General features: G+C 36.6%; 1 protein-coding gene across 2 annotated transcripts in view; it reads left to right on the top strand.

Moving 5' to 3' along the window:
* The window catches only part of TBC1D22A (TBC1 domain family member 22A), a 155,391-nt gene that overhangs the window by 49,378 nt on the left and 87,570 nt on the right, over positions 1–18,443 (top strand). For both annotated transcript variants that reach the window (XM_018068010.1, XM_018068011.1), the window contains exon 9: positions 9,391–9,500. In XM_018068010.1, the coding sequence (XP_017923499.1) occupies positions 9,391–9,500 (110 nt within the window). The remainder of the gene's footprint in view (positions 1–9,390; positions 9,501–18,443) is intronic.

Raw genomic sequence — 18,443 nt, 5'->3', positions numbered from 1 at the left:
TATGATCATATGTAAGTGGATGCTGAGCTTACTTGACAGTGGCAAATTTTTCAGTCTTCTGTCACAAAAAAAATTAAATTTCTGAATTTTTAGAACCTTTTATATTTACATAGAAGTTCTTGGATAATTTGTATAATTTTATATTTGTCTAAGTTAGAGTTGAATCTTTGGCCTTTCTGTTATCCAGGTATTGCATTAAACATATTGCTGTTTATGGGATTGCTCAAATGAATCTCTTTGCCAGCCTTCTAAGTAATTATGTGCAAGACAAATTCTTTTTTTGCTTTTCCTTTTTTTCTCTAATTTCAGGTAAGAAATATTAATTTTCAATACTTTTAAAAGTCACCCTTGCATATGCAGATACATAGACTGGTTTTTTATCTTTTAAATACATTGTAACTTTTAGTGCATTTGGGTTTTTTCCCTCCCCAATAAATAGTTATTTTTTAAATTTACAGATTTAAATTGAAATTAATTTATAGATTCTTTTTGAAGGCGTTTCCAGTGCTAGAGTGATGGTCCCTAAATAGCCCTCTAATCAAACCTGTCCCTTAGCACAGGGAAGGCCTGTGTTCCTGAGGTTTACTTTAAACTTGTTTGACCACTCTTTGGTTTGCTTTTATCCCATACTTGGATGTTTTGTGTTGGTGTGTTTGTGTGTATGTGCATACATAGACTTGATGCTTTAAAAAATTAAATGATAAGCTCAAACTAGATAATTAAAATGCAATGTGGGAGACATGTTCAACCTTTAATCTTTCATTTCCGGTTCTGTAAGCACCTTTTGGATTTCTCAGGAAATTCTCTTAGCAGGCATTCTAAGAAAATAGTCATCAGGATCTTGTGCTTATCATGCATTCTGGTTGCTAATTATGAGTCCTGTAATTTGGTATCACATGCACCACTTCTCCCTGGCAAGCAGTTTTGGTTGACAGCAGCTAACCTATTGAGGTGAATACTCTGAGAAGAATTTGTGCTGGGCATTGTGGTCTAGATTATTGCTCAGATACATTTTTAAGAAGAGCTGCCATCTTATAAACTTTGAAGGCTCCTGTTTCACAATAATGTCATGTCCAAGGATGTGGCTCATACTCCTTATTGCAATGGTAAACTGCCAGGTTTACTTGCCACATTTCTCACCCCTGTAAGAGGTTGCCAGTCTTGTATTTGGCATTATGCAAGTCCTATGGGTCAAAGACCTATTGGTGCCACCAGGTTTACTTAATTCTCCTTTGTACCCTGCTATAGTTGTAGAAATTTTGAAGTCATAAAGATATTTTTCATCTTCCTCATGTCTGACTTGTGGAGCAGTAATCTCAGTCTGCAGCCTATGAGGAACTGATCTCTTTTGTTTAATTTGCGTCATGAGCTGAGAATTTACATTTTTCAAATAAATTTATTATCCTTAAAAACAGACCTGTTTCTGTATAGATATTTGCAATGGGTTATGCATACAAATTAAGGGGCAAAGTCTGGATTATTTAGTGTGGAGGAAAAAAAGATATTTGCTGTTAAAATCTAGTCAAGAAAAAACCTGAGTAGAAAAATCTTACTGGCAATCATGTAGGCCCACTAAAGGAAGTCTCTGAATGATTTACTGATTACTTTCACACAGCATCTGGAATTAGAGAAAAAGTATATGAAATATTTACTGTTTTGTAATAGAGCAAATTGAGAGTACTTGCAGGGTCATACGTTAATTCTGATGAACATAGAAATTCAGTCCGAGTTATCAAGTTTATGGTGGTTTTGGACATGATGGTTTACCTTGCTCTCCAGGTCAGAGGAGGTTGCCATGTGCAGTAAAATTACTTAGAGAATTAATAAAGTATAATCATTCTTATATTGATATATAAAGAGATTCGTCTTGCTTCCTATTGCATCTTAAGGAGATTGTAGCGGATCAACTGAAAGCAAATGTAAGATTATTAACAGTGTTAAAACAGACAAGTCATCAATACATCGTGAATGTGAGAACATGACTGGTTATAGGGGAATATTTGAAATGCACTAAGGTCATATTTACCTAAGCCTGGACAGATGAGATGATTAAGTTATTTTTAATTTTTTTTTTTTTAATTATACCTTTGTGACTGTAGTACCACAGAGAAAGGGAAGGTTTTACTTTGGTGATTAATCCTTAACAGCTCAGAAGCTATTTCTATCAGATTAATATGTAATTAGGACCTTTTCAATGAGAGATATTGATGTGGTTTTGTACGTATTTAATTAGGTAACTGTTACCGAAAGAATTTACATTTAAATGCTCTATTATGTCATGATCTCCTCAGAAAAACATTGCCTTAGTTAAGCAGTGACTGAATAGCTGTTTCATAAAGCTTTTTGAAAACTGAGTTTGAAGTGGAATATGTAAGATCTTCTAGTTGTGGAAATATTACTGTGCACCTCTACATGCAACCATATATGTGTGTTTTTGTAGTTTGTATGCTTGGGTGACAACTTTTAGATTTGGTCTATCTAAAGATACAACATCTGAAGTAGATCACAGCAGAGTAAACTTTATACAGACAATTGCCTGTGCATGTGTGGTCAGAATGGTTTTCTTGCACCACTGCAAGAGCTATATAATTTGGACTTGAAGTATACGGTAATACTTTTTATACATTAGATGAGAAATAAATTTACACAAATTATTGCTAAAAAAAAATAATTTAAAATGTTCAGATAATTAACTGATCTAATGTTTCTTTGTATTGTTTTATATATATTAGGTGTATGTAAAGAACAGTCATAATTTATTGGTGATCTTACAGTCTCTTTTGGGCTTCAGCACTGGGGTCTTTCTTGTACCACCATCCATTTTGTTCCCTACCTCCTACTCCAGTGGATTCATATTCATCTGAGTTTTGCTGATTCTGAGTGTTGAGAAACCATTTCAAGATAAAAAGCTGAAATTAAAACATTAATAACACAATTAAATGTCTGTTTCATTAAAAATGGGTTTCCTTTGAGAGAATGTATGCTTTATTTAATAGAGATATCTTTTGTATGAGCTTGCTTAGTGTAATAGAGTACTAAAACTATCAAGTTACATTTTTCGTTTTTTCCCGCTTTATAAAGACTGAGTTTTGGTGTTGGCAACAGAGTTAAGAGAAGTTCTAAATGCAGGTTACCTTTTTGTTGGTTGCATTTGAATGCAGTTGGACAGATTGCTATTTGGATGCATTGAGAGGGCTACTAGTTATTGTAGCAATATCATTAACCCATTCTAGTAATGTCATACATTTTCAGTATTTTATTTCAGGGCATGATTTCTTCATAAATAAAATTCTCTCTGAAATAAAATTTTTTCAGTTCTTTAATGCAAAAATTTGCATTGTGTAATTCCATCTGTCTGTGATGGCAGATGTTTTTATGCATAATCTGTACTGAAAAGGTCTAAGTCCAGCATTCTTTAGAAGAAATCAATTACATATAAAAGGCAGAGTTCAAATATGAACTTAATTTTGATATTTTGAACACCTTCCACCAAAATCATCAGTTAAGCTTAATCTTGTTTTAAAATCTATTTTTAATGGAGGCAAGTTATTTAGTATGTATATTTTCTACTGTCATTGGAAAACTAAATCTGTAAGTAGCTGTAAGTAATATTTTTTTTTTAATTTTTTTTCATTTTATCCTTATATGTCTGCCTTTGGAAATGGATCCAGTTAAAGCTGTTTAGAAAAAGTTACTCTTTTTTCACTGTGGGAAGTTTCAGAAGCATACCCTGGGAATGAGTAAAGAACAGCTAATACCATGCTTACAGCAATGCACATATTCAGATCAGCATGTCATAGACTCCATCCTACAACAGTTTTCCTCCAGGCAACTATTTTGCTGTCTTTTACAGTTACATAGATAACATGATAAAGATCTCCACAGGAAACTGAAGAAAATGAGAAATGTTTCTGTAAGACTGTAATTGGTACAGTGATCTTTTTTCCCCCAGATATTGATACATGCACCCACTGGCCTTCTATTTGTGTCCATATTCTTTTATTAATTTTATACTAATGTCTATTCAGATATTACTGTCTATTCAGATTTCACTCATTGAAAATAAATGTAAAGTTATTTAAAACCAGAAATTGCAGTTATGTTGTCAAGCACAAATAATACCTCATGTACTTTTGGGATGGTTATTTTTGTTTCTTCTGTTGTTTTTCCTGAAATCCCTTCTACTCTTTCTTTTCTAAACTTTTCTAGAGTGTTTATTTCTTCATCTGAACAAGGAAAAAAAAAAAAGAAAAAAAAGAGAGCAACATGGAGCTTGATTGCTTTTCCCCCTTAAAACCGCATGGAAAAGAAGCATTTTGCACTATGTGCCCACTGAAATAAATGAGTAAATGTTAAATATGTAAATTATAATTTTACATAGCATTCTGCCAGTTAAATGTTCTTTAATTGGAGCTTATCATTAAAATGGATGGCCTTTTCAATTTCAGCTGTAGTGTGGAAAAGGGTCACTTGGATATTTAATGTCAGCTTTGAACTTCCTCAGTGAAGTGTAGCAAATTAAGGTGAATTGGTGCAGCAGAAACCATTGCACATCACTGAGGACTTGCATGTTTGTGACTTTGCTTTTGTGATGCTGTACCATCTTTATTAGGATAGTGCCTGGATGCTTCCACAGTGTAGGTCTTTGTTCAGCATACACCACATTTAAATCAAAAAGTACCAGTTAATATAACATATCCAAAAATATACTACTTAGCTGATTTAATGAACATATATTTTAATATAGCTTGAAGTAATTAGACTTTTTCTTTGGAAGATTTGGTTACTGAGTTTTAAGCTGAAGTTTGACACGGTTGTTTTACATACGGTAAATGCTACTAGGGTATAATTAAAGTACAATCGAGTTGTCTTACACATTTAATTAGATTTCTTTTAATTTCAAAACTTTTTTATCTGACTTTAGAAGAGATGACTTAGTGATGCATTGGAAGCACAATGGGATTGAAAATTAGGCTAGAAGTCGCTTATATATTTAAAGAACATATAAAAATATTGAATATTTATTTTGCATTTAAGAGGCTTATGAAAATGCTAGAGATCAGTCCATTTAAGCCACAGAAGAGCATAATGTTGTTCTCAGATGTCTCTTCAGAAGGAAGAGACAGAACAAGATGCCTGGATGAGTACTTCCAAAAAGTGCTATTTTTATTTCTGTAATGGCTGAGCTTGTGGTTCTATGACATTATAATTGGGGACTATGGATTCTTTTAGTGAAAGAACTGGATATTTTAAATGCTTTCTGTAACTGTTGCTTTATAAAGTCATCCAAACTAGAGCAGAGAGAACTCAATAATGGTTGCCTTTCCATCTCTTAATTTTTTGTTGTTGTTCCCAGTGGAATAATAAGAATTTTACTTAGAGCAGTGAATATATGTCAGACCTGTACTCTTTTCAGAAGGGCCTGTCCTGACATTCTCTTTGTGCTTGGGGAACATACCTGTGATGGACAGTAATTGGAACCATTGAAAGATATTGTATTGTATTGTATTGAAAGTTATATTGTAGTTTCTGGGGAAAAAAAAATTGATCATTCGAATTTGATGATCCACCTATACTAGAACAGTCAGAATCTAGTTTTTCCAGAATATTATTGCTGGAGTGTCTTTGCTGTCCAGGTTGCTTCATTCAGCCTAACTTTGCAAACTGCTGTGGTTTTCTGACTGCTTGTTGCAGGTAGTTCAGTCGCAGAATGGAAAATCTTTTGATGGGTGTTTTATTTCACTAATTTTATACTCCCACATTTTAGAGGTCTGCATTCTGAGACAATCCTCTTAAGACCAAATTATAGCTAATACTGAGAAACAAGATTTTTTTTTTTTGGATGTAGTTAATCTGATTTATTTTAGGTTACTAGTTTAGAACAAGTCAGGTAATACTCCAGCACTACTTGTTCTTCTATCATTATCATCATCATTGATCGACTCTGGCCTCCAGTTGGGAGATCTGGAGACACACCATCTATAACGCTGCTGCGTCCTTTGAGAACGCCCGCAGGATCACTCTCGAGGAGAAAAGACAATGCAGAAAGAATCGTGTCTTGTCGATATCACCTAAGGAGTCTTTCTGCTGTGCCTTTTGCAACCGGACTTGTCTATCTCACACTGGCCTTTTTAGCCACCAGCGTGCTTGTAGCAAATGTGGGTAGAGCCCTTCCCAAATCTTCGTTCGCGAAGACTAGCCACGAACTAAACTTGTTCTTTTGTGTTGGCTGTGAGGGGAGGTGAAGATGCCCCACCTTCAAAGGTTATGTGTATCTTCAGCTTTTTTATTGGTTTAAATCCTGCTGTGAGAATATAGTGTGAAATGGTAGATTTTGTAAGAGGACAAAAAAGGAGGTAAGATAAGAAAGATGAGAAAGAGAAGATAAAAAGTCTTATTTTATTATCTTTTCACACCCACCTGTAGAAGATTTATTGTGTTGTGCTACGGTTTATAGCTTCCTTTTTGTTCAGAAATATGATAGCAGTATCATGAAAAGAAAAGATGCTCCAAGGCAGGAAATTTGCAAAGGAACACATTATCTAAATAGTTGTGATCTCATTCTTTCAGCAAATGTTTAGTGGAGGAGGGCCTGAAGACTGCTTCATTCAAAGGGAAGTTCAGTATACGTTTGTGTTTTATGTAAATATGAGGAACTCTGATTCATTTATTGTTTTTTCTATGGACATAGTGAAGCAGAGATGGAATGGATTACTTCTTTTTTTTCCGTTTAAAATATTAAAATGAAAATTAAAAGTATTCATGAGGTTTTTTTTTTTCACTGGGGCACTGGTTTATGAATATCTAATAAACTGTATAACTGTAAGACTTTTTTTGTGAGTTAACATGTATAAGATGTACCAAAGAATTTGTTTCTACTGTAGAGGATACATCATTAATTTTCTTTTCTTTCTGGAAAAGTTTTTCTTTTCTAAATTCACGTGAATCTTCATCCTTAATTTTAATTTATGAACTGTTAAAAAAGGCTTCTGTTCTGAAAATTGTGGGGTTTTCTTGTTTAAAATTCTCAAGGTACATCAGGTTGGAGATAGATAGATAGATAAAGACTTGATATTTTTTACAGGTTCATATGAAACTTATCATCTTAAATCAACCTATTTTTGTCCATGTTAAGTCTACTAATTTTCTGTCTTTCTCTAGCTCTTGTAATTTTTCTGTTAGGGAACTTAGTAAAGGTACATGTTGATGTTTCTTTGTTACTTTTTCTGGACTTTCAGGGACCTTTCTTTTGTATTTTTTTTAGCTGAAAAACTGGCATTTCAATTTGGATTAATATTGCCAAATATGCATCACCTTATCTACTTGTCCAGTCTATTTCTTCATTGATAGATGTTTCAGTTCTTCTACTGATGCGACCTGTTTGCCTTCCTTTAATCCTTTCTTGTTATCTCCATTGTATTCAAGCATCTTTACCGTGAAAATACTTTTATGTTGTGCTGGGCTCTTCTCTTAATATGTTTTTTTGTGCAGGGATTAGGTTTACTGAGTGAAATGAAGCCAAGTTTGTTCTAGAAACTGTCTTTAATGAGAAGAGTCTAATAGAGTAAATGATGGGACCTGAGCAGAAAGGGGAGTGTCATCTCCACTTACTTCCTATGTTACCCCCATTTTCCAAGAAGCATTGATAGAATTTGCTGTCCATTGTGGGGGATCTGCCTCCTTTTTACTGGGAGGAATATTCTGCTAACATTAGGGAAGGATTTTCTTCCACCTCACAAGAGGATTTTCTGTAAAAAAAATTACTGTTGCGGTCTGCTGCTCACTTTTCATTGTTTTGCAAGGCAGTGTTATATCTGAGTTTATTATACAGGGGATTTGAAATATGTTGAATACTCGTTTGTCTGGGTTTGTGAAACTGCACTCCAATGCAAAGGTGGCATTCCTTTAACAACCAGTAAATGACTACTGGTATATTGTTTACAACCCTGCCACCTCTGAGTTCATCCTGTGCTGTTATTTTATGGAGTCTCTGCTGCAATCCCCTGTTTTATTTACCAGATTTCCCTGGTAAGTAAATATCTTAACTAATGCTTTATTAATACAACCTAATCTTCCTGTCCTACAGCCATTAATATTTCACAATCCAACCCCAGTGATCCTTTAGAAGGTGCACACCCACATACAGACAGCAATGCAAACAAGGATGCTTTGGTAACACCTTGCTGGTGGTGTCTATTACTAGTGGTAAAATCACTGGTATGTTAAAATTATTTTAAAACGTATGTAATGTCAATTGACAAATAAGTGCTTTAAGGTAGGATAATCAAATGTGATAACCTAAGGATGTACTTAGGCATCTGTAATTACATACTGAAAAGTTATAAGATAGGTAATAGAGGAGTTTTAAGATACTATATATTCTTGGTATTCTATGCTACCTTGCAGTTGTATAATGGAGTATATATAATGGTGTATTATGCACTATTTGGGGAGAATTAAACACCTCTCTCTTCTGCACGTCCCTCTCCTTGAGAATAAACCAAGGCTGAGACAGATGCTTCTTTGATACTCATCTTGATACAGTAAGAACCTGTGAGCTGCTGCAAGAACGAAGCTACAGCATTTACTCAGAGCATTCACGGTTCATGTTAACTCTCTTCTGGAGCTGCATGGGAGCTTTGGGAGTTAGGTGGCAACACAGCACACATTCTGTGTTCTTTTCAAAATGGGTTAATTCAGATGCTGTGCTTTAAAAAGACAATGTAGCTTAGGTGGTAAAGTTTTGGTTCATCTTGAAATGTGAATTTCTTTTAACATGCTTGTGTGAAAGACAATTTCCAGGAATCCATACGTCATTGGGTTCTGTGCTTTTCCAGTGTTGAGAATCATGTGTTTTTTGGGGGTGGAGGATGGGAATCTGTTTCCTTTTATGTAATTTCCTTCTAATTCCAAATGCTTGCCTGAAAAACAAATCCTTCTTGAAAAGTTGTAGTCTGCTTTCTGAATAAATTTCAGTGGTTTTCTAAACTGGCAACATATTTCCACTTTCTGTGCATTGATGCAAACATAGTCATCTTCAGAGATTGTTCATATATAGCTTGAGGGCTCTCAAAGTGCTTCTGGTCTTCTTTCAGGTGTGAAATGTTTAGAATAAAGTAATTTATTATATATTAATTCTGGTTAACCAGGCATGATTTGAGATTTTCACAGTCTGCAAGAAATTAAGTATTCATTAACATTTAAAGCCATTAGATGACACAGTTGAGCAATAAATGATTCATTTAGTCCCTGTTAAAGTAAATGTGCATTGAAGTTTCTGACTAGAAGATAAGTGGTGGCTGTCTTTGTTTTCAATTATTTTCCTCATCCTTGCTTTATTTATTCTGTGCACTTCATTGACTTGTCTTTCTCTCTCTTTTGCTGAAACAGAAGAAGAAGAAGTGGAAAATTTTGATGTTTCCATTCTGGCTGAAGAAGTGCTGCAGAACATAGAAGCTGACAGTTACTGGTGCATGAGCAAGTTGCTTGATGGCATTCAGGTAAATTGGTTTTTCCTGTCTGTAAGTAGTGGAGTTAACCAATTAATGTCATGGCTTTGAACAACTTTAAGGTTGTTGAGAAAGAGTACATCTATGAAAAACAAGGGAGAAGTTGATTTTCCCATTGGAGAAATGTACTGCTAGTTTGGCATAGAAAGGAAAGAAAGGAAAAGGAAAAAAATAATCATGAAACTTCTTTTCATCAAAATGTCTGCATGTTTCATTGTGGTATGATATTCTAGAGCATAGTTGAAATCTCCAGTTCTAAAGGCATGTTTTGTACCTCAGTTACCAAGCATGAAGAATGTTTGCTCAAGATCTCACTGAGGTGATGAAAAGCTGGCCTACTTATTAATTTTTAAGTCATTAATATAGCAGTCTATAGGTGATTGCTGTCTTAATAGTTCCTGAAATTATCTTCATATTTTTAAAATATCAATTTACAACTTTATACTTACGCTGTGTCACTGTTTGATTTTTTTCTATGTGGAGAAGCTATAAATGCAGGCACAATTTTCTGTTAAATGCAGCAACTTACAGTCTGATAATGGTGGATTTGTGTGTACATGTTTGCATTCGTGGGCATATAAGTTTATGAAGAAGTACCTACAACATTCTTTCCTGTGACTAATAGTTTAATATGAATGTTTCATTGATTAAGGCATATTGGCTAAGGCACATTGTGAATTGAAACTTATAACAGAGTTCATGTTTGACAAAATTGCTGTAAAATTGAGTCAACAACGGAAGTCTTTCACTTTTTTGAAGGTATATTAAGTGTATTTCTCCTGGTTAAAAGTCAAATAGCTTAATGTTTTGTGTAGTGCTGTTGAAATGCATAGTCATTTTCTCATGTCGACTCCTGTAAAAAATGCTCTTTTCCTTATTTCAATGTCTCAGAACTACTAAATTTTAAAATACTTGATCACATTAAAAATATGTGAAAAGTTACAAAGAAAAAAAAGTGAGAAATTGGAAACTACTGGAAAGGAAGAAAACCAGGTAAAGAAATGAAAGCCCTCCAACTGTTTTACCTGTTTCTGGAACATTGTCCGTCACTGGCCTGCTGCTCAATTTTTTTCCTAGGAATGGAGGTTTAGAGATTAGGTCATTTGTCCTTAAAATTCTGTTTTCATACAAAACCATCAAATACTGATAAGCAAAATATGGAAACTAATTGTAATGGAATTAAACTGCATCAATGAAAATTTAAGCTGTTACATAAATGGAATGGTACTGGATGTATTCAAGGATGCACTCATCTGTCAAAAGCAGGCTTGAAGGATTATGCTAGTGGTGTGACTAATGGTGTTACAGTTAATTCAGTGCAACTGCAGAGTGCTGCTGAAATGGAAGGGTTTCTTGTTTTTCTTCTCTCCTTCTCTTGTTTTGTTTCTTTTCTTTTCTGTGATGATACCACTTTACTTGCCAGGTAGAACAGTCATGTAGTTGCAGGTTGAGATAGCTGGGAAAACTAACCCTGCAGAGAAGGACTTGGGGATATTGGTGGACAAGAAATTGGACATGACCAGCAGTGTGCACTTGCAGCCCAGTCAGCCAAATGTACCCTGGGCTGCATTAGACTGGCCAGTAGGTCAAGGGAGCTGATTCTCCCCTTCTGTTCTGCTCTTGTGAGACCTGACCTACTCTGGATGCAGAGTGCTGCATCCATTTCAGGGATCCCCAGGACAACACAAATGTGAACCTGTTGAAATGGGTCCAGAGGAGGACCATAAAGATGATCAGAGGGCTGGAGCACCTCTCCTATGAGAAAGGCTGAGGAAGTTGGGGTTGTTTAGTCTGGAGAAGAGAAGGCTCTGGGAAGACGTTATTATAACCTTTCAGTACTTAAAGGGGGCTTTTAAGAAAGCTGGAGAGAGACTTTTTGCCAGGGCTTGTAGTGTTAGGATAAGGGGTGACATTTCAAACTGAAAGAGAGTAGATTTAGACTGGACATAAAGAGTAAATTTTTTACGATGAGGGAACCCAAAGGAGTTGTGGATATCTCCTTTCTGGAAGGGTGTTCAAGGTCAGGTCTGATGTGGCTTTAAGCAACCTGATTCAGCTGAAACTATCCCTGTCCATGGCAAGAGGTTTGGACTAGATGAACTTTAAAGATTCCAGGTGGATTCATTGTATGATGCTATGGCTCTAGCTGACTTGCATTCTGGATGCACAGTCATTTTTCTCTGAAAATATGGTGTAAGAGACTCATGTGTGACTAGTGATAGTGTGGTCTGAGATGTCTGAATAAACTGTACAGGGATTTTAGAGTAGAGAAATATGTGACATGGTAATAACAGCAATCAAAGAATCTCTGCAGAATGTTTCCATCTTTTTTATTCTTCAGTATAAGCTTCCATTTGATGTTGCCCTACCAGTAGTGGATAAGTTTAAAGAGTGTGTTTTGATATCAGTTAGGGTCATCTTGTGAAATTTTTGACTAATATGAACTAGATACATTTTTTTGCGTGTTTGTCTTTTCAGTGTATAAGAGTGTAATGGAAGAATGATTGTATTTGTATCCCTTTATTATTCTTAACAGAAAACTCATTTATCTTTCCAGCCCATCTCGACTGTCTTGTTTTCTTGATTCCAGAATTGTCAAAGGTGTTATTAAGAGATATGTATTTCTTGCTCAAGTTTTACTACACATGATATCTCTTATTTCTCCATTCCTCACTCATCTCACTTCCCTCCCTTATGTATCTGATGTGACTCTGTGTATATTTATTATAAGAACACATCTTTGAACCACAGAGACCTATGGAATAAAGGATAAGAGAATTGAGAATCAGGACAGTCACTTCCTGACGTATACAGTTCTTAGCCGAGAGAAGAAATAAAAAACTTGATCAAATCATATGTAGCTTTAGCAGATTTACTTGTGCTAGTTTTTTGTGATCAGGGAGTTTCTATGTCTTTGGCTCCAGTTAAAGAGTTTTGCAGAACTTTTCCATGACTCAATGTTTGATATTGCATGATAGTTTAAACTATTTTGTGTTTTCAGATTACTTTACACCTTCTTTCTGTGTTGGTTGTCTCTAGTTATAGGTTCCTAAGTGACTGCACTTGTGTCTCATCACAATTTGATTGAGATTTTAAAAGTTGATTTAATAGAAATACTAGGAGATTTTTAATATAAATTTGTCTCTCTCTAAACTGTCAGTTAATCTTGTAATCTGTAGCTGCATATACTGTCATCAATTTTGGATATTCTGTAATGGTTTTCCTTTTCAGTGCGTCATGATTCTGTGCTCTAAATTTTGTCTTTATTTTTTGTCCTCATTCCAATATTTTCTTACTTGTTTTAAGGAAATAAATGAGAACTTCTAAAATTATAAGAACATAGGATTATAAAATCATAAGAACATAGGATAATTCTGGTAGGAACAGACCTCTACCCAACCTTCGACTCAAAGCAGGGTCAGCTGTGAGGTCAGATCAAGTTTCTCAGGGCTTTGTCCATTTGGGTCCTGAAACCTCCAAGGATGGAGACTGCGCAGTCTCTGGGAGTTAACCTGTTCCAATGTTTGCCTGTCCTTATGTTGAAGTTTCTTCCTGATAGCCAGATGGAACTTTTTTTGTTTGTTTATGCTGCTTGTCTCTTATCTTCTCCCTATACACCACTATTAAAAATGGAGCTGTGTTGTCTTGATAATATAGGTTTTATCAGGCTGCTACTAAGTGCTTCTAAAGCCTCCCTTTCTCTAGGTTGAACAACCTAGCCTCTCACAGAGCATGTGCTCCATACCTCCGAGCATCTTGGTGACCTTTTGTTCTTACTCCAGTTTATTCACATTTTTCTTGCATTGAGGTCCCTAAAACTGGATGTGGTATTCTGGATATGGTCCTAGAATACACCACAAAAGTCCAATTTCGGAGCTCCCTCACAATTTGTTTTAATGTGGAAGAGAAGTTTTTAGACAGGCACAGTTCAGCATGGGGAATGATATCAAAGTTTATTACTAACAGAATAAAAACTATAGAAACTAGAAATCAAACAAATACACAGTATTAATACAATCTCTACCACCCCTGGGGTCCTTCCACATCAATCCAGAAGAACTCTTCAGGACGATAGCTAAAGTCTCTTTCATTGGGGTATCAAGGAAGGCATCTTTTGCACCCCTACCAGCTCCTTGGCCTCTGCTGAGGTCTCTTCCTGGATTGCAAAGGAACATTTGTTTTACCAGGTCTTCATCATGATTACAGGGAGTCAGCTTTTGAGTCCTTTCCCCCCTGGTTTGTGAAGGTTCTTCCCAGAGAGTAAAATGTCCACTCTTGCCTCTCCAGGTTGCAGGGTTTCTGTGTCTTGCTCAGTCTTTTATATACCCCCGATGGTTTTCACCAAAAGTCCTTACTCAGAAAAAGCCTGCTTGGTTTGGCTTCTCTCTGTTTCAGCTGGTGCAGCTTGACTTCACGTGGCAAGGGGGGTCATTCCCCCCCCTGCATTCCTTGTCTTTCAGTTTTTGGCTGCCCTTGTCCAAACCCACGAGGGCACATCCGAGCCCCTCGGCCTGTCTCCATTTTTCAGTTGCAGCTCCAGGTCACTCCCTCCTCTGCCATTGTGTGTGGGGGTAGCAGTGAGACTGCTTGAAGTTTTTCTCTCATCCTCTGCCTGGAATTCTTCCAGCTCTTCATGATCTCCGCTGCTTCTGCAGCTCCTGGGCCACCCCTTGACCAGTCTCTGGCTCGGCTCCAATGCCTGCCGGGGGGGGCTAGCTCCAACCTCCTGACTGGCCTCTCAAGTCTATGCCACCGCCTCTCCTGGGCAGTGGGGGGAAATACCCCTAGCCTTTGACCACAGGCACATGGTCCAGTTATAATACTGTCCCAGGCTCCCCCGCAGCCCAACCGGGGGAGGAAAGAGGGCCTGGCCCCCGGCAAGGGGCCTTCAAGCCTCTCTCCTCTCACCTCATGGCTTCTGAATCCCTCTCTCTCACTGCCAACAACTTCCTTCTGGCTGTTATAATATCCTAATTTCAAAGGGACGAAACGCAGCTCTGATTGTCCCCTGATCGGAAACTCACTTGGGACCAACCACTTCCAGCCCCCCCACAGGGATGAGACAGCTCAAACCACAACATTATTTTTAAGCATTACGAGGAAAATCTGCACAGTAAAGGCGATTGAACTCTGGAACTGTTTGGTCAGAGAGGTTGTAGAGTCCTTATCCTTGGAGTTCAAAACCTGATCCACATGGCCTTGAGCAGCTTGCTCCAAGTGACTCTGCTTTGGGCAGGGCTTGGACTTAGATGGCCTCCAGAGCTCTCTGCCAACCTCTCTGATTTCGCAGTGAGTGCTGAGTGGGGATAATCCTTTCATCCACTGGGCCAGGAGGCTGCTGCCCAGTTTTGCTGCCAGGACTTGCCACTGACTCATTCTGATCTTGCTGTCTGTTGAGACTTCAGCTTCTTTTCCACAGAACTTGTCTCCAGCCTGTGTTCTCTTGCAAGGTGTGCTGATTTATGTGGATTTATAAAACCCCGTTTCTGAGGATGTGTGTGGCCATATGCAAAATATATCTTCTATGCTCGCGATAAAGCTGGTTGTCTTTAGAACACTTGCAAACAGTAGATGATGCATGAGCATTTTTGCATTTTCACCTGTGGCTGTGCATATGGGAAAACTAAAATTATCCCATGAGTATTTTTTCCATTTAATTAACTAGATGTTCCCATATATCCATTGTAATTAACTTTTTTTTTAATTACTAAATCATCCTTTATAACACTTTTCTCAATAGAGTCTCGTTAATATTCAAGGAAAAAGTTCGCATTGATCTGTGCCACCTGAAAATATAATGTTCATGTATAAAATAGAGTATAACTCTTCATTTTAAGTTTGAGTGTAATGGTAATAAAATAACCAAAGAAGAAATATATGCATTGCATAATTATCTAACCAGATGTATAAAAATAGCATTAAAATATTAATATCATTATTTATCACGGCTTGGTAATTTTTAGAATAAAAGGGAGATAATTCATTCCCAGGGACTGGAGTATGCTGAGGTATATATTATCTGTTTCTATGGCTGATCAAATAGCAAGATTTATGATATTTGCAGGGAATCCTGCAAAGCTCTTTCTCACTCCTGAGTTATGGAAAGTTGTTGCTAAGGTGTGCCTGAAGTCTGGATGATGGATGGATGGAATGCTGCTTGAAAAGCCTTTCAGAGATCTGCTGGAACTGATAAATAACATGAACATGCATTTCAAATGTTGAGAAGTACATGCAGAAATAATTCTTTATAGGACCTTCCAAAGGTTTATTTTAATGGAAAAATAGGTCAAGTATAGCTTTCTTTGTACCTTTTCATTAGCTGAATGGAGAAAGTAGTTTTTCATCCCGACTTTCTCAGCTGAATATAGCACAGCAAATGTGGTGTGTTCAGGGAAAATGGGATATATGATATAACTATCTGACAAGCAGTCTTCAGAGTCTCTGCTAACATTGTATAACTGAAAGACAGTACTGCAGTCGTGCTCCACTTCCTGTATAAACAGATTCTAATGCCAGTCAGAAATGTATTCTTGAGAAATGTGGAAGCCTTGTCAGGGATTGTCAGAAATGCTAGCAGCAGTTATTTCTGTGTGTTGTTCTCTTCAACGCTTCAACTGCATATTCATGGTCTGTGTCTGTCCCTGCAGCTACTATTGCTGTAACTCCATCTGTGAGTCAGAACTTCTCTATGGTGATAAGTGCTTAGTAGTTTCCAGAAATCCACATTGTTCATTTTATGCTAGTGTCTTGTCCAAGTTGGATCTTGAGAGTGACAAAACATGGTGAGTTTTGTCCTGAAGATGTGACTATTCCAAGGAAAAACAATGGTTTGCTTGATTAGAATTGTGTTCTGAAACACTTATAAAAATAACAGCTTTTTGGAAAGTCATGAACATGAGAAATTTCATGAGAAATAGGTTCTATAATCAAGGCAGGGATTTGTGCTTGCTCAGCATTCTAGAATGGCTTTTCTTCTGATGAGAAATGGACAACTTCACCATTTTTAGTAATCACTTATCAAATGATACTCCTAAGTGGTATTTTTCCGTTACTCTGTCTGTATGTCATATATGAGACTCAAGTCTTCTGAAACATAAACCTGGCCACAGTAGGTGCTTCTGTCCAGAATTCTTTTTGTATTCGTGCTCAGATATCTGATTCTATTTCTCTTAATAATCTGTTGGAGCAAATACTGCTTTATGGTGTTTTAAACTTTCAGTGAAGGAAAAGAAGGTTCAAAGAAGAGCAAGAGTTTAGAAACTTTTCTGTAAGCAAGTTTTACCTTTCTCAATTAAAGAGGTTTCTAGTAGCTTGCTTAGTCACTGGAGGACTTATGTTCCTCCCCATCAGTTTGAGAAGACTGAATGCATCACTAGGATGCTGTGCATCAGGATGCCTAGTAAGAATTTCAGGGTCAACTGCTAACTCTGCTCAGTTTAGTATGTATCTGTGATTTTCTCCTATTAGGTCTCTGGTAATGGGTAAACAAGAAGGCCAATGCTCAAAACTGCTTTTGTACTAGATGGAATGGAATGGGTTAGATATGACATTAGATTTTCAAAATGATTTGAAGGGAATTCAGGAGAGCACAGACAATTAGACACATGCATCAGGGAAGTTTGGAGAAAGTGTAGAATAAGCAGAATTAATGGTGAAAAGATAAAAACTATATTATTTAAGATTTTCTATAGCTCCTGTAAAGCAGCACAAACCTGACAGCTTTTGGAAGGAATCAGTGAGCCTGTGAACAACTGTATGGTTTAATTGTATTTCCAAAGTGCATTTTGATAAAGTCCTTTTTACCAGAAGTTCATAAAAAAGCTAAGCATATATGGTAGAAACATTACCTGTTATCACATAGGGAGGAGAAGGGTTTATATAAGTAGTTCTTGAGAGTAAACATCACTTTGCTACTTTTAAAACCTAAAATCAGCTTGTGCTCAGTATGCTCTATGCTGTTCTAATCCCTTTTGCCTGTCTCATTTTGAAAGGATGGCTTCAAAGTCAAAAAAATAATAATGGAGCAAATAAGTGGAACAGTTTCTGGGTGATGGATTATGTTCTCCAACTTGGATGACTTAGTTAAGTGGAGGAATGTAATACAAGTTTTTAAAATGATGAACTGCATGAAGAAGGTGTATAGGGAGTAGTTGCTTTCTGTCGTGTCTGATGCAAGACCTAGATAGTATCTTGTACTTCTGCTGAGTGATAGTCTTAAAAAAAGAGTAATTGAGTAGCTAAGCTGCTGGGCTACTTGTCAAAGGATGAAAAACATTTTACGTGGGTTTAGAATCTGAAAAAAATTGAAGTTTTGTTGACAAAAAATCTTCAACTTTAGTTATGAAGATACCACTCTGAGTTAGGGAAGTCTCAGCACTGCAAACTGGAAACTGAAGGAACGCTGCAAATACATCACTGCAGGCTTTTTTTGCTCCTACCATCCCCTACAGTAATTTGCTGCTGACTGCTCTTAAAAGGGAGAAGCCAAGATGGTTCTTTTGTTTGGCCCAGTAGCCAGTTTTAAGTTTGTAATGATAAGCTTTGGTTGGTACTTCAGGTAACAGAAAATTGAGGGTAGCGGTAGGATTTATGCTGCAGGCTGTAGTTTTTCTTAAGAACAGGTGTCATCAGAAGCTCTTAAAGAGCCTGTGTCTCTTTGGAAGCTAATAATGCAGTTTCCTAGCCTGTCGCTGAGAGCAAAATTTTCAGGAAGTCAACAAATCTGTTTGTAATCTATAGATGATATATACTGTGCTATCAGTATGCTTCAGCATACAAATATTTTGTCTTCTACCTAAAATTTACAGCATCAGCTTTTGGGATTGTAGGTGTCCATATTTATTATTCCTAGGTCTTATCCAGATTTGAACTGTTGTCTGGCCTATGCCAGAATCCAAAAATATATCTTGAGCACTTCTGTTATTGCTACTTGAA

The sequence above is a fragment of the Manacus vitellinus genome, unplaced genomic scaffold (assembly GCF_001715985.3).
Source record: "Manacus vitellinus isolate BGI_N305 unplaced genomic scaffold, ASM171598v3 scaffold_13_pilon, whole genome shotgun sequence".
In the NCBI taxonomy this organism is placed as follows: domain Eukaryota; kingdom Metazoa; phylum Chordata; class Aves; order Passeriformes; family Pipridae; genus Manacus; species Manacus vitellinus.
Note: the sequence above shows the minus strand (reverse complement) of the source record. Positions and strands in the feature narration are given on the sequence as shown.